Here is a 19819-nt window from a genome sequence, read left to right as displayed (position 1 = left end):
GGGGAAAGGTTGGTTTTCAGTTGTCTTGAATGGTACACACGCACGCAGGCACGCACGCACGCAGGCATGCACGCACGCACACACACGCACACACACACACACACACACACACACACACACACACACACACACACACACACACACACACAAGCATATTGGCATTTACAGATGCACATACACATTTTGCTGAATTTTGAGTGCACATCATGCTCACACAGCACATCAAATGCAGGTCCATGCACACGGTGTGAACAGACTCATATTAAGACACAGACAAAGAAAAATCAACTTCAATTTCATTCACAATAAGAGAAACAAGGGAGGAGAGAGAGCCAGATAATCAGGTAGTTAGTGGCCGCAACAAACAAGAAAGTGACATTGCAAGAGACTGAAGATGGACAGAGCGACAACAGATGAGTTGAGAGAGAAGAGAGACGACAGAATGAAGGAGGAAAGGAGGAAGAGAGAGAGGATGGAAGGGAGGGAAGGAGGGCGTGGGAGAGATGTTGCAAGTTGAGTCAGAGCCCTCAAGCCCCCCTGATTCTCTCTGTGAAAGACACAGTGCTGAAAAGACCCTTTGCCAAGGCATGCTTAATGCAATGATATCGTCGGAAAACAAGCAAGCCTTTGACTCACTTGTCATTTATTCATTGTCTTCCATGTACTCAGACCATCATCCATGTAATAAAAATAACTTCTGGATAAAATAAAGATATCTCTATTATATAAATGCAGAACACAATATGAGCCCATAGAAATTTGAATAATACAACAACATTGTTTCTGATTCTTGTGGCTTTTGGCTATTTTGCTACAGACAACATTATTTTACATATGGAGACAATAGATGATGATGATGATGATGATGATAACAGCATGATGTAAACAACTACTGTCTATGTGTTTCTGTTTTTCTTCTTCCCTGCCATTCTTCATTTTCTCTTCCTCTTCCTCTCTGTTGCTCCATCTCATTTTATGGTGTGGCACCAAGGGAGTGAGCTGTCTAGAAGAGTGTTCCTGGCTGTGTCTAATCTCGCAAACAACTGAACCGATCAGCACCAAATGTCTTGTAAGCGCTGCCAGTTGGACAAGGAAGTCATGTTTTTCCACATAGTTGGGAATAATGTTTTGTGTGTGAATATGTTTCACATTTTGTGAATTCATTATCTCAGATCCACTGGCCCGCCACCCCTCATCTGGGCAAGACTGGTGTCATCAATAGGATATCATGAAAAGAACCACAGGGAATTTATTAGATATGTCTTGTTTAAAAACAAGCCCATAAGAGTGACATCTGTGTACAAAACCTTACCTGTACAACATACCCAAACCCTGAACATCTACAGTAGGTCAAGAAACAGTCTGTAGGCTTGGGGGAGAAGCTAAAGGAAATATTATTCAATGGGATCATGACAATAATCCTTAGGCACAAATCTAAACGTATGACAATGTCAATACATAAAAGGACCACTAAACAAGCAAAATAAATCAAACTAGAAGCAGTGCTCTTCCGAGCACAGGTCTCCACCAGGCCATGCGTCCTGGTGGTGCTACTGTATAATAGGCCAATGTAAAAAGGCTGGAATATGTTCTTCACCTTAGACCTTTCATGGCAATCGGACACTGCATGCATGATTTGAGGCATTGTGTTCCAAAAATGTGTTTTCCTAAAGTCTACCTGCTGGTGGCGCTATAAAAGGCCAACATGAAAAGGGTAGCATTTGTTCCTTGACATAGTGGCAAATTCCACTCTAATCGCAAGCTGCGTTGATGTTTTGAAGCATTTTGTTCAAAAACTGAGCAATCCCGCAAACTTTGGAAGCCAATATTAGCCAATTAGTATGGAATATGAAATATCAGACGGGTCGGACTTGATCACATGACTATAGAGATACTGTGTACCGATTTGCATGATTTTTGGATAAAATCTCAAGGAATAATAGGAAAAATTGTGTTTTACATAAGCCGGCCTCCTGGTGGCGCTATAAAAGGCTGATGTGAAAAATGCAGGGAAAGGGTTTTTTCTTGGCCTCTAGGGAGTGCGCTTACAAAGTTTGAAACTGATCGGTGGAGTTATAGGTAAAATCACGAATCGGCCTGTTATAGCGCCACCATGAGGCTGATTTAAAAAATGTGATGTGGCATTTCTTCCTCGACCTAGTGGGAACGTGTGTGCGCGATTTCATGATAATTGCACTTTGCGTTTGGGATTTGAGGCATTTTGTTCAAAACGGCTCAATCCTACAAACTTTGGAAGCCAATCTTAGCCAATCAGGATGAAATATGCAAAATCGGACAGATCCGTGTCGATCACATGACTGTCGAGATACTGCCTACCGATTTGTAAGATTTTTGGACAAAATCTGTAAGAGTAGTGCACAGAAATGTGTTTTGCGAACATCGGCCACTAGGTGGCGCTAGAAAAGGCCCATTTGAAAAATTTAGGGCAGAGGTTCTAGATTGGCATCCAGGGAATGTGTGTGCTCACTTTGGCAGCGACCGGGCCAACGGCGACTGAGATTAGCTGCACACAAACTGCGAGGACACACACACACACGGACGGACGCACGGACGGACGGACGGACACACGGACGGACGGAGGGGAAAACATACTCTCCCCCATGCCTTCGGCTGGTGGAGACAATGAACATACCCCTAGACAAATCTTACACTGCCATGACTTGTCAAAATGAATGACATGACCATTTCATATTTCTCACATAAGCGCAGCAGCTTTATTACATCACTTGTTATCAGTAATGACATGTCACAAGTAGATGGAACCTTGATCATACATTCTAGAAATAGGCTGCTGTACATAAAGTTAGAGATACCGCAATTATATTATGGTGCAAGAGAGGGATCGAAAGGAGTAAATTCTTACTTACAGGTATTTGTCAGACTGAAGGCATACTGAATACCAGAAAACTCAACCTCATTCGCGCGACCGCGTGTTTTCCAACGAGTCTGTGGCCTTAAGGCCACAGACCTGTTGGGAAACGCGCGATCGTGCGAATGAGGTCGAGTTTGTTTTAGGTCGAGTTTTCCTGTTACCGGCATACTGTTACTAATGGTAGATATAGCTAGTTTGCATTCCCCATCAGTGATGCTTATACAGTGTGCCTAATACTGAATGAGTCATTCCTAATTGTACCCATTTCAGCACTATGGTCAGATATTACAGTACATGAACGCGTTAGGCTACAGTTTTATGGTTTAAGAAGTATGCTGATGGAGGGGGGGGGGGTAGTTTCCCTGCAGTCGGAGGCCTTCAACAATGCCGCTGAGCAGCGAGCTCAACATCCTTAGCTGCCATTCTTCTGGTCTTGTTCTGGAGATAGCGTGCTTCACCCTCCTTGAACCGTTTCTCCTCTTCCTCTCCTTGAATCTGAGGAAAAACATAAACAGGCTAAGGACTAATTACGTGTCACTCACACAACATGTACACACAATTCATGTACAAAAGGTGTGTATATGAATGCGTCTTCAGACACGCACATGTACAGGCACAGGGACACACTTACTCACACTCCCCATGATGAATACACCTGTTTGTATGTTTGTATGTTTCTCTCTCTCTCTCGCATGGCATCTCACTGGTTTAAGTGACTAGTTCTACATTTATAATGTAATTTTACTACAATATAGTCAATCAGACAAATCTGTTATCAAGGGGAACATTGTTGTAGTTTGTTGTTTGATATATTATGCATTAGGGTTATATTCATATCTTCAAGAGTTCAAGGTGTTTATTGTCACATGGATGTATACGGTAATATAGCTGGGTGTACTCACTATCGAAGATTTAAAAAAATACTACATATGATTTGTAGATGGTAAATATTCTATTTAGAACTTTCTTAGTTCTTACCCAATCATGAATCAAAATATGTTTAGATACATTAACCATTTAAACAATCAAACAAATATTGTTTAAAGCCGTTCTATCACGTTCTGAGACAATCCATTGATACTTTTGTCATTTTTGATGGCGGATCTACCCATTTGTTCATGTTTCACAAAATGCACATGTTGTATTACTGATGGTGGCCATAACCACTTACTTTGATGACAAGTGTCCCCCAGGGGGACTATACTTGGTTGCCTCCTTTATCCACAAATATAGCCAAATCTACAGGCTCACAATGCAGCAATTAGTGATGTGTTGTGAGCAGGTAGATCTGATATTTTCACAGAATTTTTGTCTATTTTCCTAGGGATGCTCTAGGTTCAAGTGTTTAAGAGAAATGGTGCTTTAGTATAACTAAATGACTTGTCAGAATGTATTAGTATTACACAGTGGACACCAGGTGGTTGGCACATTTCATGGCCACCTACCATTCAGGCTTCATAGCTAACAGATGGGACCTGAACTTTACGGAAAAGAGGAGTGTTGCCAACCATGACAAAACCTCACACAAATAAATCATTAATATTCACTGATATGAAATTTCAAAGCAAGGCAAAATAAATTGTGAGACCAAGATTTATTACTGGTATATAATAGAAAACATTGTAAAATCTTCACGCTGTGTGTGTGTATACATTTATGCTGCGCCATAAATCCCTTATACACTGTAAAATATCAGTGTTAATTTAAATCTGAGGAGTGTACATGTAACCAAATGGACAATCATGGGTCCTTGGGGTTACATTTGTACACTCACTGAGTTACAATTAATAAATGATCACAGAGGATTTTACTGTGTAGAAGAAACAGCTAAAGTGAGGCCACCGTTTGTCCATGACTTGATTGTGACACTGTCATTTGACCTTTTCAACTCAGGGCAGATCTTCAGGACAGCCTCTTGATCATTCATACCAAGTTTTATGAAAATCTGGCATTCTGTTTTTGAGTTATGCATGCATGCATGCATGCACGTGTGCACATGCACATCCACGCATACATGCGCGTGCTCTCACACACACACACACACACACACACACACACACACACACACACACACACACACACACACACACACACACACACACACACACACACACACACACACACACACACACACACACACACACCCTTTACAGCAAAGACCCTTTATAAGTTCAGAAGTATTAGTAAACAAACATTGCTCTCCAGACTCCAGGATATAAGAGGAAAAAAACTGTAAGAAAAAGCACTGCACAGAATAAAATAACCCTCATGACTGTGGGAAGCCTTTGTGCAGGCATCTGCTTTAGAAGTATGTGTATACATTTGTGCTCATGGGACACATATTTGCATAACTCAATCAGACAATGTTTTGCTAGGCTCAAAATATCCTACTAGTGTCCCTATATAATTGCCTTGGTATGCCTTGTCCTAATAACTATAATTATGCAGGTTGATCAACTTCTCAGTGTCAAAAGCCTTAGTTATACTTGGTTGCACACGGGTGTCGCACACCAAAAATAGACGATCTACAATCTCATAACACATAGCAGCATATACCGGTATCGTCGTTAGCTAATAGATCTGCTATTTTTGGTGTGTGACACAGATGGACGATCAACTGTAAAATAAGCTTTACTGTTTGATGCAGAGAATAAAGTGCTGGTGACGTAAAGGTACTCAGCATGAAACACACCATGAATTTCTTCCATTACCATTATATTTTATAATTCCAACTAGACAGGAGATTTGTTTTACACATTATTGAGAGAAGTTCAAAGGTGCGGAATCAGGATGAGCAACATTAGCCTCATTCTGTACTTTGCATGTCTTTAAGGTTTCAGTAATCAATCCTAAAGCCAATAACGACATTTTGTTTGGAGAGAGAAATACTGGCACACATGGATCTATTTAGATTCATAATTATTTTATAGGTAAAGACAAATGGCTTATTTCTTTGAATTTTCAAAGCCTGTGTATCATGGGCTGAGGGCTACCTTTCTAAACTTGCATAAATTACTTTTCTCTTGTCTTCTCTCATAGATTAGATTATGTGTTATCGTACACAAGGTAGTAGGAATTAGTGTGAGCCCCTATCCCTGACCCGGAGCTTTTGATTTAGGGTGATTTACTGGTCAATTCTTCAATGTCAAAATATAATGAAAGTGTGGCCTTGATTACATCTCTGCCGTGCAGCTATATTGTAACTAGCTATAACTAGTTTTATAGTCCTCCCTTCCTCCATTTGAAAGTTTCTGAAGTTCAAATAAGTTCATTGAGTTTCTGGCTCAGATCATAAATGAAGCGGACAGGGGTTGTGTCTGTAATGCTTAATGAGAAACCCTGCGCATTAGGCTGCCAAAAGGGGAACTCAAGGTAACAAATCTCTGCGATACAGCCAAGTGTCAGACACAAAGTGGCCTCATTTTAGTCAGGATGACTTAATTAGATTTGCATTGGGGCCTTTATGACTGCAGAGTCATAAATTCTGTCTTTTAATAAAGGCTCTCTCCTTCAACATCTTTTTTTATCACTGCCTGTCCGAAAGCCAGGGACGGAGATTATATTTTCACCTGTGTTTCCAGTTCAATATTTGCTCAAGGATACCTGAGCAAATACAAGACACACAGCTTTTAATGCACAAATCAGATGTTTATGGGGATTGATCCTGTGGAGTTCTTGTTAAAGGAGAGTGTTTCAAGAAGGTTCCGTAATCTGACCCTGATGTCTAGTCTCCTTCAGTATATGGGAGGAGAGAGGGCTATGGTGGAGTGAGCGCATAATGGAGGTTAGGAAACTCTGGATAAAAGTAGTACTTCCTAAAGTGTAAAGCTAAAACAAGACATAGAACATTATGCTTTGTTATGCTTCAGCTGGTCACTCCAGGTCACGAGGAGAAACACCTGGTGTTCTACTTATCTCCATGTGCACGCCACTGAATCGAGGTTGAGTGACACAAACACAAATGGTGCAAACTTGGCCTGGCAACATTACTGGTACAAGGGACTTGCTCAGAAGATGCCAGCAACATGTCAACTGGGTTTCTTTTGTGTTAGCACAGCCTGTTATTAGAGTGGGCATGGGCCAAACGAGGTGGTGCCAAATGTCAAGTCTCAACAGTAGCGCTAAGCAGAAAGTAACCAGCTCAACAAAAATAATAGGCTAGCCATCTGTGGGACTGTGTGGGGCCTCACTGGAGAGTGAAGCCTGATTTATACTCTGTTGCATGCTGGTGTCTATTATGAACATACGGTAGCTGATCTACAAGCTTATAACGTGTTGAATTGTTACATGTTGTCAGAGAGAATGATAATAATGACATTTCAGTCTATGCTAAAAGGTGTTTTTATCCAATACTCTAGCTTCTGGTGAAACCTTATCAAAGCATTTCCATCACTGTGCCTAAAATAAAAGATTTGAGAGGAGTAAACTAAGCATTTCTGCTCTGGTGACAGTTTGTTGCCCCCCTATAGGCTTCAGCTGAAATACTGACATAATCAATCAATGAGGATTTCCATGTTGGTATCATGCATGATGCCATAAGTCATAATGCTACACAACATTGAGATACTTGACACAAAGTTTAAGAAGCACTGGCCTATGAGATATCAATAGCTTATATAAGAAGACTTGTAATAACAAACTATTGTATCTCTTTATAAGATCAACTTGGAACTCAGCCAGTCATGGCTGTAATTCAAATCTGTTTATCAACCTCTAGGACATTATGAGCAAGTCTTAATATCCACAATGAATGGCACATGGTGCAATGAGATCAATCAACAACGTGTTGCCAACATTCAGACACTAGACTAAACTGTGATGTAGAAATCTCACACTCTTTGGGGAGTGCACAACATGTCTCAACGCGATGTGTTTGCGAGCTTGTAGATTGGCTATTTTAGGCTTATGTTCCCCCAGAACATGGATGCTGGGGTTAAAACAACGTATGATTTTGACAGGGTACAGAGAAATATCTGCCACCAAGGCACGAGTTAACCCGTTGCTCGTTGTCGGAGATATCTAAAAATACATCGCCATGACAACCTAGCTTGTTTTCATGTCAATGGAGGCCAGCTGACTCTCTGCCTGCTAGAGAGGGGAGAAGAACGGGGGGACAAAGAGAAAGAAAGTGACGGGGGATGGACGGAGAGGAGGGTTGGTGAGATGAAGAGACAGAGACAGAGGGAGAAAGAAAGATTAAATGATGGAGTTGAAAAGGAATGGGGGGGTTGAGGGAGAGTAATCAATGGGTAGAGAAACGAGAAGCTAAGGAACGAGGAGGAATAATGGAAAGAAAAAAGTAGGAGGATGAAAAGAGAGCTGGAGGCAGTGGCGTCAGTTCAGCAAAAGCGAAGGTATGGCAACATGACTGGTGTCTTGCACGCACGCGAAGGCGCGCATGTAAGACACCAGTCATGTTGCCATACCTTAGCAACAGGCATGATGAATTTATTTTAAGAAGTACATTTTTTTTTTTTCCCCCTGTAGCCAAGGCATACCTTGCCATACCCAATTGACGCCTCTGGCTGGAGGAGGAGGAGGAGGAGGAGGAGGAGATATATGCATATATACATGCAGAAGGAGGCAGGGGAACGTGTTGAGACAGAGTGGGTGGGATGGAGGGATTATTATAGGAGAAAGAAAGAGGGAAGAAGGAGAGATGGAATAAGGAGAGAGGGACTGATGGATGAGGAGGGAGGAGAGGAAAGTAGGCATGCATGGGAGGAATAGAAAGAGACACAGAAGGAATGGGGGAGAGCGCATGAGGGGAGGGGGTTGGGAAGAGAGAGAGAGAGAGAGAGAGAGAGAGAAAAGAATGGATGGAGAGAACAAATAAGGAAGAAGCAGAGAGAGAAAAGAGCGAGAGAGGGATGGGATGTGTAGGCACAGTGCAGATCTGCTTGAACTGAATGCCTACACATATTGTACATTAATTATATAATCGTTCCTCAAGTCTATACTGTTCATCTGAAATGAATGCTGCCATGCACCAGCATAGACTAAAAACAAGAGCATGGTGTCCTAGTTGATCTCTGATGTCTTAACGATGACAGCATGTTGACAGTATTGCACAAAATGGAGTTTATTTTGGTCGAACGGCAGGACAGTTTATCTGAGATCATGTACTGTATAATATATATACAGTACATACATACTGTACCTATACTGAAATATTTGGTGCAGGAGCTTTACCCCTGCTCCACACGAGTCAGTGCCCACAGATTCATTATCTCATTTATCAAGACAACAACCTGCTTCTCCTTTAAACGTGTTCTCACCAGCACAATCTCCTACCAGTTGAGCACATCTCATTTACTTTGCCTGCCCCCATTTAATGACCAATCCACCAGGCAATTGATTACAAGTCTGCTATAGTACTGTGACACTTACTGTACACAGATCACAATCACAGTAATTGCTAAGGGGGGTTAGATTCATCCTCATCCTCAGCATCATCATTGTTTATCAACGGTGTCCCAGTCTTATATTGTCCAAGGATGATGCTCTGGAGATCATCACACTGTTTTCTTTCTTCTCTTTCTTATACTGAAGGAGACTTCAGTAAATGCATGCACACAGACATGCACACACATCAGTAACCCAGAGCACAGCCAAAGTGGCAAGGTCTAAAAATAGCAACCACAGATGTTTCATGAGAGAGCGAGCGAGGTTGAGAGAGACAGACATACACAGAGAGATAGAGGGAGAGGGAGGGAGAGAGAGAGAGAGAGAGAGAGAGAGAGAGAGAGAGAGAGAGAGAGAGAGAGAGAGAGAGAGAGAGAGAGAGTAAGAAGTGGAATAAAGCACCTGAAATAAAAAAAATGCAGCCCCTGTCCTTTTGATAAGGCTATTTATAGCACAGAACGAGAGCACAATCGTCCAGAAACAAATTACACATGGGATTGGTTGACATTTGTTCATACAGTGTTCATATTCACCATTTTATAATGCATGGTACTGCAAGCCAATACTACAGATCTATGTGTGTGGGTGTTATTTTATTTTCGTCTGGGGAAATTCTGCTCTAGCTGTTTAAATTGCCCATAGTTCCTTGAGAAAGATGTGTCCTTATAAACTGTAAATTGTATAGTACTGCTGTACAATGGGAATTAAGTATTTCATTAATAATACCATCTTACAATAAATGCTTGAATCGCTGAATGTAGCTTTAATCAAGCGTTCCGTAAATATTCAAAGTCAGAAATAACCTTGATGGAGAGTCATCCTCTCTCCCTCCCACACATAAATGAAATCACAAGGCATTAGGGGTGTAACGATACATGTTAACATCGATACGATAAGCATCACAATACATGGTTTACGATATGATACATAGACGATAGTGGTTCATTCATAGCGATATGATACGATTCAATGATTTACATTCGATACAGGAGCTGTTTAGCAATATGGACAAACAATCCTGACATGAACACAGAGATTACACACATTTATTGATAGACCAAGTGTAGCGATATGGGATGGAAAAGTAATTAAACCCTTCTTTCTATTTTTTCCTTCTTAAAATTGCTAAATACAATGCACAAGTACTTACTAGTACGTAAACATTCAACTCTAAAGTCCTATTACTGACTATTTACGCCTTACGGCATGTCCATCTCTATCTTGCACAAATATACTATATTGCACCAAATTGTTTCTTGCTAGCTATACATCCCTTTCAAATGTACACACACGCACACACACTCTTTCTTTCTCTCTCTCTCTCTCTCTCTCTCTCTCTCTCTCTCTCTCTCTCTCTCTCTCTCGCTCTCTCTCTTTCTCTCTCTCTCTCTTGTTTATCTGACATGTTACAGCAGAGCCCTGACATCCAGCTTGCCATTTAGATTTCTATTTATAGGGTTGAGAATGAATTATTAAAAAACACAAGGAGCGTTCCTTTTTTTTCTTTTACTTCAGGGCTTTTCTTGTCACCTAGAGTTCACAATGATTAGAATCATCAATCCAATTCACCAGCATGCATGCATGTGTGCATGCATACTGTGTAATGGAAATCGAAAAGAAGGTGATGAATCCATAAAGAAAAAGACAATGGCAGAGAGTGAAGGGTTTGTCTGAAATGGTAATGGGAGCAACTGATGGGATATTTTTCAAAGGGTCACTTAGCAGAGATGCACATTTTCTGCAGACAGAGTTGGCTAGTTTGTGTGGGTGTCTGCATCCTAATGAACCTGTCACGGATGTAAGGTGTTATATAGCATCCTGGAGGTGCATGTGTGTGTATCAGTGTGTGTGAGAGAGAGAGAGAGAGAGAGAGAGAAAGAGAGAGAGAGAGAGAGAGAGAGAGAGAGAGAGAGAGAAAGAGAAAGAAAGACAAACCGGTGTGTGTGCGCGTGCGTGCATGGGTGAGTGGGTGCGTGCGTGCGTGTGGGTGGGTGGGTGTGTGCATGTGCATGTGCATGTGCATGCGCACACATGTCTACAGTGTTAACAGTGAAACAGACCAACATAGAACTTGGTGACATGACAGCACAGCAGACTATTGCACCCCAACCCATTTCCACACTTCACCCCTTATTCAAACTGACAAGCATGCCTCTCTTTATTTCAAATTCCCCATTTCATGCTCGTGTTACTTATAACGCCATGAAGACATAGAATCTTTGTTCCAGGATCACAGGTGAATGCCACACTGTTTAGTATCCACTCTTCGTTCTAGTTTTCAGACCTCTTTTTTCAGATCAGGTGAAAAATGTTGGATCTTACCAGTAGCAGATCGGACCTAATCTTCCTGATGAGACAAAATGATTTTAGACCATGCAGACAGCTGTTCATCTTCAGTCAATGTCGATTTATGACTGACTGATTGGCTGGGTGACTGGACCATGTTATTGAAACACTGAGTTGCTATTCCCTGTACCACCGGATGAGCAGTAGTAAATGTTCTGTTGGCTGGGGTATGTGTAATAGTGCTTCTTTTATAAAATGTACACTTACTAAAGCTCCCTTTAAAGCCTACATCACAGCTTAAAGGACAACTTTGTTTTTGACAACATGGGTTCATACTGTATTTTAGAATGTAATTAGATAAAAGAAAAGATGATTGTTATTCATTTACTGCTTTCTATGGTTTTTGCGAATTTAATGATTTCAATTTCAGTGGGTGGGGGCATGCGTACAAGTGGCTAAATATGTATTTTTAGGCACAATAAGCCCATTCCTAATCTTTCATGGGCAGATGTGACTTATGGGGACTAGCAGTGTTACTGTAAATAACCATATGGTTAATAGTAATAAAGAAATCGCCGGCTTATTGTGTCTAAAAAAACATATTTAGCCACTTGTACGCATGTCCCCACCCACTGAAATCAAAATAACTAAAATCGCTAAAACGATAGAAAGCAGTAAATAAAAACATTTTAACACTCATCTTTTCTTTTCTCTAATTACAATCTAAAATATGAACCCTTGTTGTAAAAAACCTAAGTTGTCTTTAACAGCTTTTTTGGTTTTTCAACCTGGGTTCTCATGCCTCACACATCATAATCTCAGATTATGATGTGTTTAAAATGCTTTATAAAGTTCTTCTGGTTTGGGTTAATACTGTAAGGCAGAGGTTAAAAAAAGCATATCCTTATCATACTATAGAAACATACCATATTTGATACATATGGTTTGATACATATGTTATGCATACATTTTCACACTGGCATTCTTGTAATACCCATTCAATGTAATCCCATTTTGTAGACAGTACTGTAAGTGCTCATCCATATTATAGAGTCTGTAACATAGAGGAGCTTGGTGCTTGCGGGGTCATTCCTGCTGCCATTCCCAGAAAATATGCAAATTTAATGCACACACATTAAATAATACATATTTGATGCAGAAGAGGAGCCTGTGGCCAACGACAACTATGCCACAAAGCAGGGCTTTGACAAAGTAAGGCCTGCTTGCCACCTACCTTCAGAGGAGGGACTGGTAGAGGCTTGTGGTGCTTGTCTAAGGAGATATAGGTGAAGACCGCGGTGACTGCGCGATATTTCCCATGGTCAGGTTCCATGACTGATGCAGCATCTACAAATACTTCAATCTCCATGGACTTGTTACTGGTGAACATCATCCTTCCTGTTACCGTCACCACACTGCCTGGAATGGGAAAATAGGAAGAAATTATCGTATTGTTGAGTTTAATGTCCCTGTTGGTGTGTTGTTAAAAAAAAAAGCAAACAAAGGAGAAAAAGTAACATTGAATTTCTTCATTTGAAAATTTCAGTTCAGCAGTGTCTAGTCTAATCTAGATCTAAGGAGTAGCACTTCATCTCCTCTGCCAGTCGTGAAAAATAAAATGCACACTGGTATTCTTACTTTTTAGGAATTACTCATGACCCAATGTTGAAAATGTAAATAGGCAACACGTAAGATTCCAATTTCCAAAAATAGATAAATCCCAGCTCTATCGTTGATTTTATGCACCATTGACTATAATGAAAGCACCTAATCTGTGATAAGATGCAACCAGCTCTCAAAACAGACCGACCGACTGACCTAGCCTGGGAACCAGAAGAAACTGCCAGGGCTTAAAAAAAGTGATATACTACTGTAGTCTATTTTTGCCAAGCTACGACCAACCAACTGGCCAGTGGCCATAACAATTCAACTATGAGCACTGGATAGAGCAGGGTGATCTATTTCCTCCATGATGTTCATAAACTGCATTATACTTCCTGGTTGCCATGGAGACGAGTAGAGAAGGCGCAATCCCAGCGATCTTTGACAGATCACAGATGTGGGGTCTTCCTCCAATCATGGTCAGGTGGGGGCGGGCCTTACACGCACCAAGGCATGCCCACTTGATCATGATTGGAGGAAAGCCCCCGCCTGTCGCCTACAGTACATGAAAAATGAAACTGAAACTTAAATGGAATCACTCCTAGCTTTAAAGTACTAAATAATAACCTACCGGTATGTGCAGACCTAAGACTGCAAACACGACTACAGATATCCCCTAACTACAAACAAGTAGCTATGTGTGTGTGTGCTGCTTGCTCCTACTGTATATGCGTTTAAATCAAAGTCCTTTGTAACTTTTTCACCGTTGATGAGAGATATTTGCTCTCTTTTTAAATGATTGTCGGTCATCGGAGAGTATCAGGAAATGTCCATAGGAATATATTGGATCAGAATTGAAAATTCTGTGTGAAGTGAGCGAAGGTGCTATTTTCTATGAGTTCATTTCATTAAAAGAGTAGTTACTTTTACTCACACCATGGAGACTTGAATTTTTTTGTATTTGTCACATTCCTAAGACAAAACATTTATTATAGTAAATTTACCCCAATTGATTCTGGATGGGGACCCAAATGCATTACTCCCCATCCGAGTCCCCATCCGGAATCATTGGGGGTACATTTACTATAATAATATAATAATTTCTTCTTTCTTGTCTTAGGCGACAAATACAAAAAGAATATTATAGAACTCAAGTCTCCATGGCGTGAGTAATTAATAGAAAAAATAAATACACTTGGGGTGAACTACTCCTTTAAGTGTCCCGCGAAGCTTGGCCAATGTGACCCTGGGCATACAAACAGACAGATGTGCGCCAATCAGGTGCTCTGAGTCTTGGGACAAACAGAAAAAGCCAGATGTAGAAGAGGTTAGCACCGCTCAAAAAATGAATGTTACCCATTAAACCTTGACCTTGAGTTCCTAGTTTGGGCAGTCACAATTTTGTCAAAAAAAAAAAAAAAACAAAATCACACCTAGTGTGAAGTGAGCAGTGCCTTATAGCAGTGTTAAACTATATGAATTCTTCTATTGTCCATTAATGTCAAGGCTGCTCAACAGCGCCACTTGGTCACCCAGTGGTATTGGAGCTGTTGCTACTCATACGAGGTGTATGAGTGCTGTGGCTCAGCTCAAAAACCTATATCGGTGCACCTCTAAATAAAACATGTACAGTACTGGACTTGGGGAGTTGAAAGTCCTGAGTCAGTGTGTGCTGTGTGGTGTTAGCAACCCATGTTATTGATAGAGGCCATAATTCATACTGCAACATCTATTATTCTACACTTCTGTAAGGGTATTGGATTGTGTGTAGATTCTTGCTTTTGGAGGAGCTGAGAATGAGTAGAATAGGCTTCACAAGCCTCACTGAGCGAGGATCAGCGATTGCACATGAAGTGTTCACTTCAGCCAGTTTCATGTCAACTCGCCAGAAGTGTTGACTGACAGCCTGTTTGGTATTATTAGACCGTCTCCTCTGGCTTTGGGATGGAAACTACGCTCTCTGGAGGGAGATGGGGTCGAAAATGTGTGCCTTGTTGTGGACTTCAAAGGGATGGCTTAGAGCCAAAGAAACATTTGATCTGCTCATATCCTAATAATGTAAACATAACGCAGTGCGTGGGTGCGTGCACACAGTATCAATGGACCTAGAGTGAAAGTGTCCCACTTGAACAAGAGATACTGATGTGCATTTGTACTATATGAATAACAGTCATCAAAGCTACTCAAGGAACAAATTAAATAATAATTTGATCTTTATTAACACAATCATTCTGTTTGTTGTGCAAGGGTGTGGGAGAATGCATGCAGTTTTATTCATAAGCATTTAACAGAGAAATACAGCGTCCAATAAACAACATGACATCTGCAGGACTGGATGGCAGGACTGTGGCTATACTGTATATACAGTATAGTATTAGAATCACTCCAACCTGCTCAATTCATCCAAACTCGCTTCCAATGACCTGTATTGACAACGGTATGTTTTTTTTAATGCCCAAAGAGCAGAACGTTAACCCCGACTTCTGTGTTTCTGATTCTCCACAAGGACATTTCAAGAAATTAAATAAAGGTAGGGTGAGTGATTTTCTTTGGTTAAAATAAGTGTTAGCTCTATATTCTGATAGTCCTCATTGCTATATAATGTTTGTTAAGTAACAGGAGTCTGTTAATGAACAAACACTCTATGGCCATGATTACTATCAGAATATAGAGATTTAACTTAAAAACTTAAAACATAAAATAAACTTACCCTACCTTTAAGTTTCCCTTTTTAAAAAGCCTTGAAAGCATTTCCTGAATATTAATGATTTATTTGAAATTTGAAAGAATAGAATATATAACTCATTCTTTTCCATACTTTCGGTATAGAACACGTGTCATAAAGTTTGGATGACTCATCCAGGACTCGGGGGTGTAGAGTTTGACACTGAATAGGCAACCTCAAGGAGCAGCACTGGGGCCTGGTTTCCAAGGCAACTTGAATACAAAGTCGGTTATGTCGGTTAATCTTTGTCATAATCTTTATATATATATCTTTTTTTAAGTATTGTACCGTCACACTTGAGGGAATTTATAACTCCCAGTGCTTGCTATGGCAATCTTCACTGTCTCTCTGTCACAGTCTGTATCCTGTCACTCTGTCATGTACTGTCTGTATCTCTCTCTCTGTGTCTCTCTCTGTGTGTGACAGAGAGAGACATAGAGAGAGAGAGACACCTTTCTCTATGTCTCTCTCTGTCTCTCTGTCTCTGTCTGTCTCTCTCTCTCTCTCTCTCTCTCTCTCTCTCTCTCTCTCTCTCTCTCTCTCTCTCTCTCTCTCTCTCCCTCCCTCTCTGCCCTCCCGGCCACCACCACATTCCAAATGCCACCTACCTCCCATCTACACACCTGTTCCCACTCCCTTCAACAGCTCTGCAGTTCCTTGTCATACTGTGTACTGTCTAAAATAAATGTGTTGGTCTTTTTGGCAACACCAGTGGTAGTTATCTTGTCATTACAGTGATTTGTTATAACTGCAATTCACAGTTGTCTGAAATGAAACAGTTTCGCTGGAAGCACCACCCCAAAACAAACACAGCATGGTTTGAGCTGCGGGGCTTATCTGTCCGAGTCTGCGGGCGGACATGCCATCAACCACATCAGAAACATCTACCAGCAGGAGCACATTCTCTATGTAGTGTACGTTCAGAACTTACCACACAAGGTATTTGCACACTGCTGCGTTTTTTCAGACGAATATCTGAGAGATTTTCGGAGCATGTAAATAAAAAAATCGTTTTTGCGGATTTCGGATTTCCAAAATGCAACGAAAAAACACAGCAGTGTGCAACCACCTTAAGGCCTAATTCATATTCTGTAGTACGATGGTGTCGCGTGCCAACCAAATGAGTGCATGTAGTGAACAAGTGAACTCAAAACTAGATTATGTACTTAAATGGAACATTTTTCCACTATGCTGCAGCATACTCCATCGAACACAAACTTGTTTCTGCAGTGGCTTCTGGGAACATGCTGCTGCTGCTCGTTATACCACAAATAATTTTCATCCGTACCGTTTGTTAAGTCAACTGCTCAGACCAAAGACATCGTGGGACCACCTACAACCCATACACACCATCTAAACATTCTCTATACAAGCCATCTGTGAGAACACAGGCTTTGGTCTGTTTTACGTTAGGTGTCTATCCTGCTATTTTTCATGTTCATTCATTGTGCACACACACACACACACACACACACACACACACGCCCACACACACACACACACACACACACACACACACACACACACACACACACACACACACACACACACACACACACACACACACACACACACACACACACACACACACACACACACACACACACACACACACACACACAGCAGGCATGCACGTTCAAATTACACACTAAAATATAGTAAGAGAAAAAACAGCACTTTCAAAAAGACCACCATTGTCCCCATCAAAACTAAGCTACCAGAACAGCTACCGCAGTGTTGCACTTACACCAGTGACCATGAAGTGCTTTGAGCGGCTAGTCAAAGCCCACATCACCAGCTCACTAGCCCTCACTGGCCAACACACACACTAGACCCACTGCAGCTTGTCTACAGACAAAACGGGTCTGACACTCCACACTGCCCTCTTCCACCTGGAATTGAAAAACACATGTTGTGCATAATGCAGTTCATTGACTACAGTTTAACAGCAGGCCCCTCAACACTGCATTGTATAAGTAGGTCCTGTACTTCATGACAGGCAGAACCCAAGTGGGATTGACATCAGCACCTCCTCCACACTGTTGTCCCCCAAGCAGTGGTGTAAAGTAACTAAGTACTGCACTTAATACAGTTTTGAGGTATTTGCACTTGAGTATTTCCAATTTTCAATACCTTTACTTTTAGTCCACTACATCTCTGAGGCAAATATTGTCCACTACATCTCTGTAGCAAATATTGAAATTTTACTTCACTACATTTATTTCAAAACTTTAGTTACTAGTTACTTTGTAGATTGATTATTATTAAAAAAACATACATTAACTACTTCAATCCTATACATTTCGGGCATTTGAAAATAGCCGATCTACAATTTGCAAAGCATTGTGAGCTTACAAGTTATTTTCAAAGGATTTTTTATACATTTGAAAACTTGAAATGGTACATTTTGCATAACGAGTACTTTTAGCTAGAGAGGGTAGTACGCCGAGCACCGAAGATCATTGGACATAACCTCCCCTCACTCTCATCACTCTTCTCCACAAGAATAATTAGGAAGGCTAATAAAATCATAGCAGACAACTCTCATCCCGCTCACTACCGCTTCAATCTCCTCCCATCAGGCAGGAGATACAGAAGCATTAAAAGCAAAACATCCCGCTTCAGAGACAGAACCTACCCCATAGCTAGTGTTGTAGTCGAGTCCACCTAAAGCGAGTCCAAGTCAAGTCCAAGTCATATGGGGTTCGAGTCCGAGTCGAGTCCGAGTCAAGAGCCCCTGGGAGGGGGTCGAGTCCGAGTCGAGTCCGAGACCAATGGGAGCCAAGTCCGAGTCGAGTCCGAGACTAATGGTAGGCGAGACCGAGCCGAGTCCAGTTTTCTTTTTCTTTTTTTTTTTGATAGGTAGGCTGCAGAAAACAATATATATATTTTTTTTTTCGGACACACACACACACACACACACACACACACACACACACACACACACACACACACACACACACACACACACACACACACACACACACACACACACACACACACACACACACACACACACACACAGCAAGAACCCCCCGTTCATGCATTCACCTGTCTGGTGTTTCCTACCAATACCTTTCAAATTAATGGCTTGTCTTCAAATTAAATCAATAGGTCTCCCCAAATTACCTTTGGTTGCTGTCAATGCTGTGGTTTAGGTTTGAGGGAGTTTTTTGGAGAAGTAGTTTTTTTCCCATACCAATTTTCTGTCTAAGAACTAGACATTTGAGTTGCTACAATTACATTTTCTCCCAGGCAGAGAACAAGTACTTTAGTGTACAAATAAGACTTGGCATATACTGCAGTACAATATCCCAAATCACAGACGATAATTAGGACTATCCAGTCTAATATCATGATATGGATATAATATTGATGCCCATGCACCAAAAGGCCAAGTGATAACAAAAATAATATTATTTAAAAAAGAATTATGTCTACTATTGTAATCTATAACATTTTTAAACATTGCTGTTATAGTTGCATTGAAATTAACCTTGCATCACCAGGCTTTCCGCTGGGGGAAAGCCTGGTCTTCGTTTACTAAGCGGGCCGTTTGATCCGGTCGGGAGCGGAAGATCTCCTACGTTTTTCTGTAGTCCAAAACGGACTACACTTTGGCCGGAAACAACGACCGGAAACAGTTTCAACCCAGTTAGCGCATGCGCAAGTCGTTAGCCATGTAGTTAGCGCATGCGCAAGTACGGGTTAAAACTGTTTCCGGTCGTTGTTTCCGGCCAAAGTGTAGTCCGTTTTGGACTACAGAAAAACGTAGGAGATCTTCCGCTCCCGACCGGATCAAAAGCCCGAAATTGGAAGCCAGCCCAGGCTACATTGAAATAGAGCATGCATGATTTTTGCAAAACGTTTTTCAAACAAACTCTTATCTTAATATTTTATTTTGACTA

The 19819-nt window shown here is 41.1% G+C and overlaps 1 protein-coding gene across 1 annotated transcript in view; it reads right to left on the bottom strand.

The window, feature by feature from the left end:
* Window positions 1–2772: 2772 nt before the first annotated feature.
* The window catches only part of acot7 (acyl-CoA thioesterase 7), a 53463-nt gene continuing 36416 nt past the window's right edge, over window positions 2773–19819 (bottom strand). The window contains exons 8-9 of the mRNA XM_080733427.1: window positions 12819–13003; window positions 2773–3388 (exon numbers count right to left, since the gene is read on the bottom strand). Of these exons, the coding sequence (XP_080589553.1) occupies window positions 3272–3388; window positions 12819–13003 (302 nt within the window). The 3' untranslated portion in view covers window positions 2773–3271. The remainder of the gene's footprint in view (window positions 3389–12818; window positions 13004–19819) is intronic.

The sequence above is a fragment of the Nannobrachium achirus genome (genome assembly GCF_963921795.1).
Source record: "Nannobrachium achirus genome assembly, chromosome: 9".
NCBI lineage: Eukaryota > Metazoa > Chordata > Actinopteri > Myctophiformes > Myctophidae > Nannobrachium > Nannobrachium achirus.
This window is presented reverse-complemented; position numbering and strand designations above follow the sequence as displayed.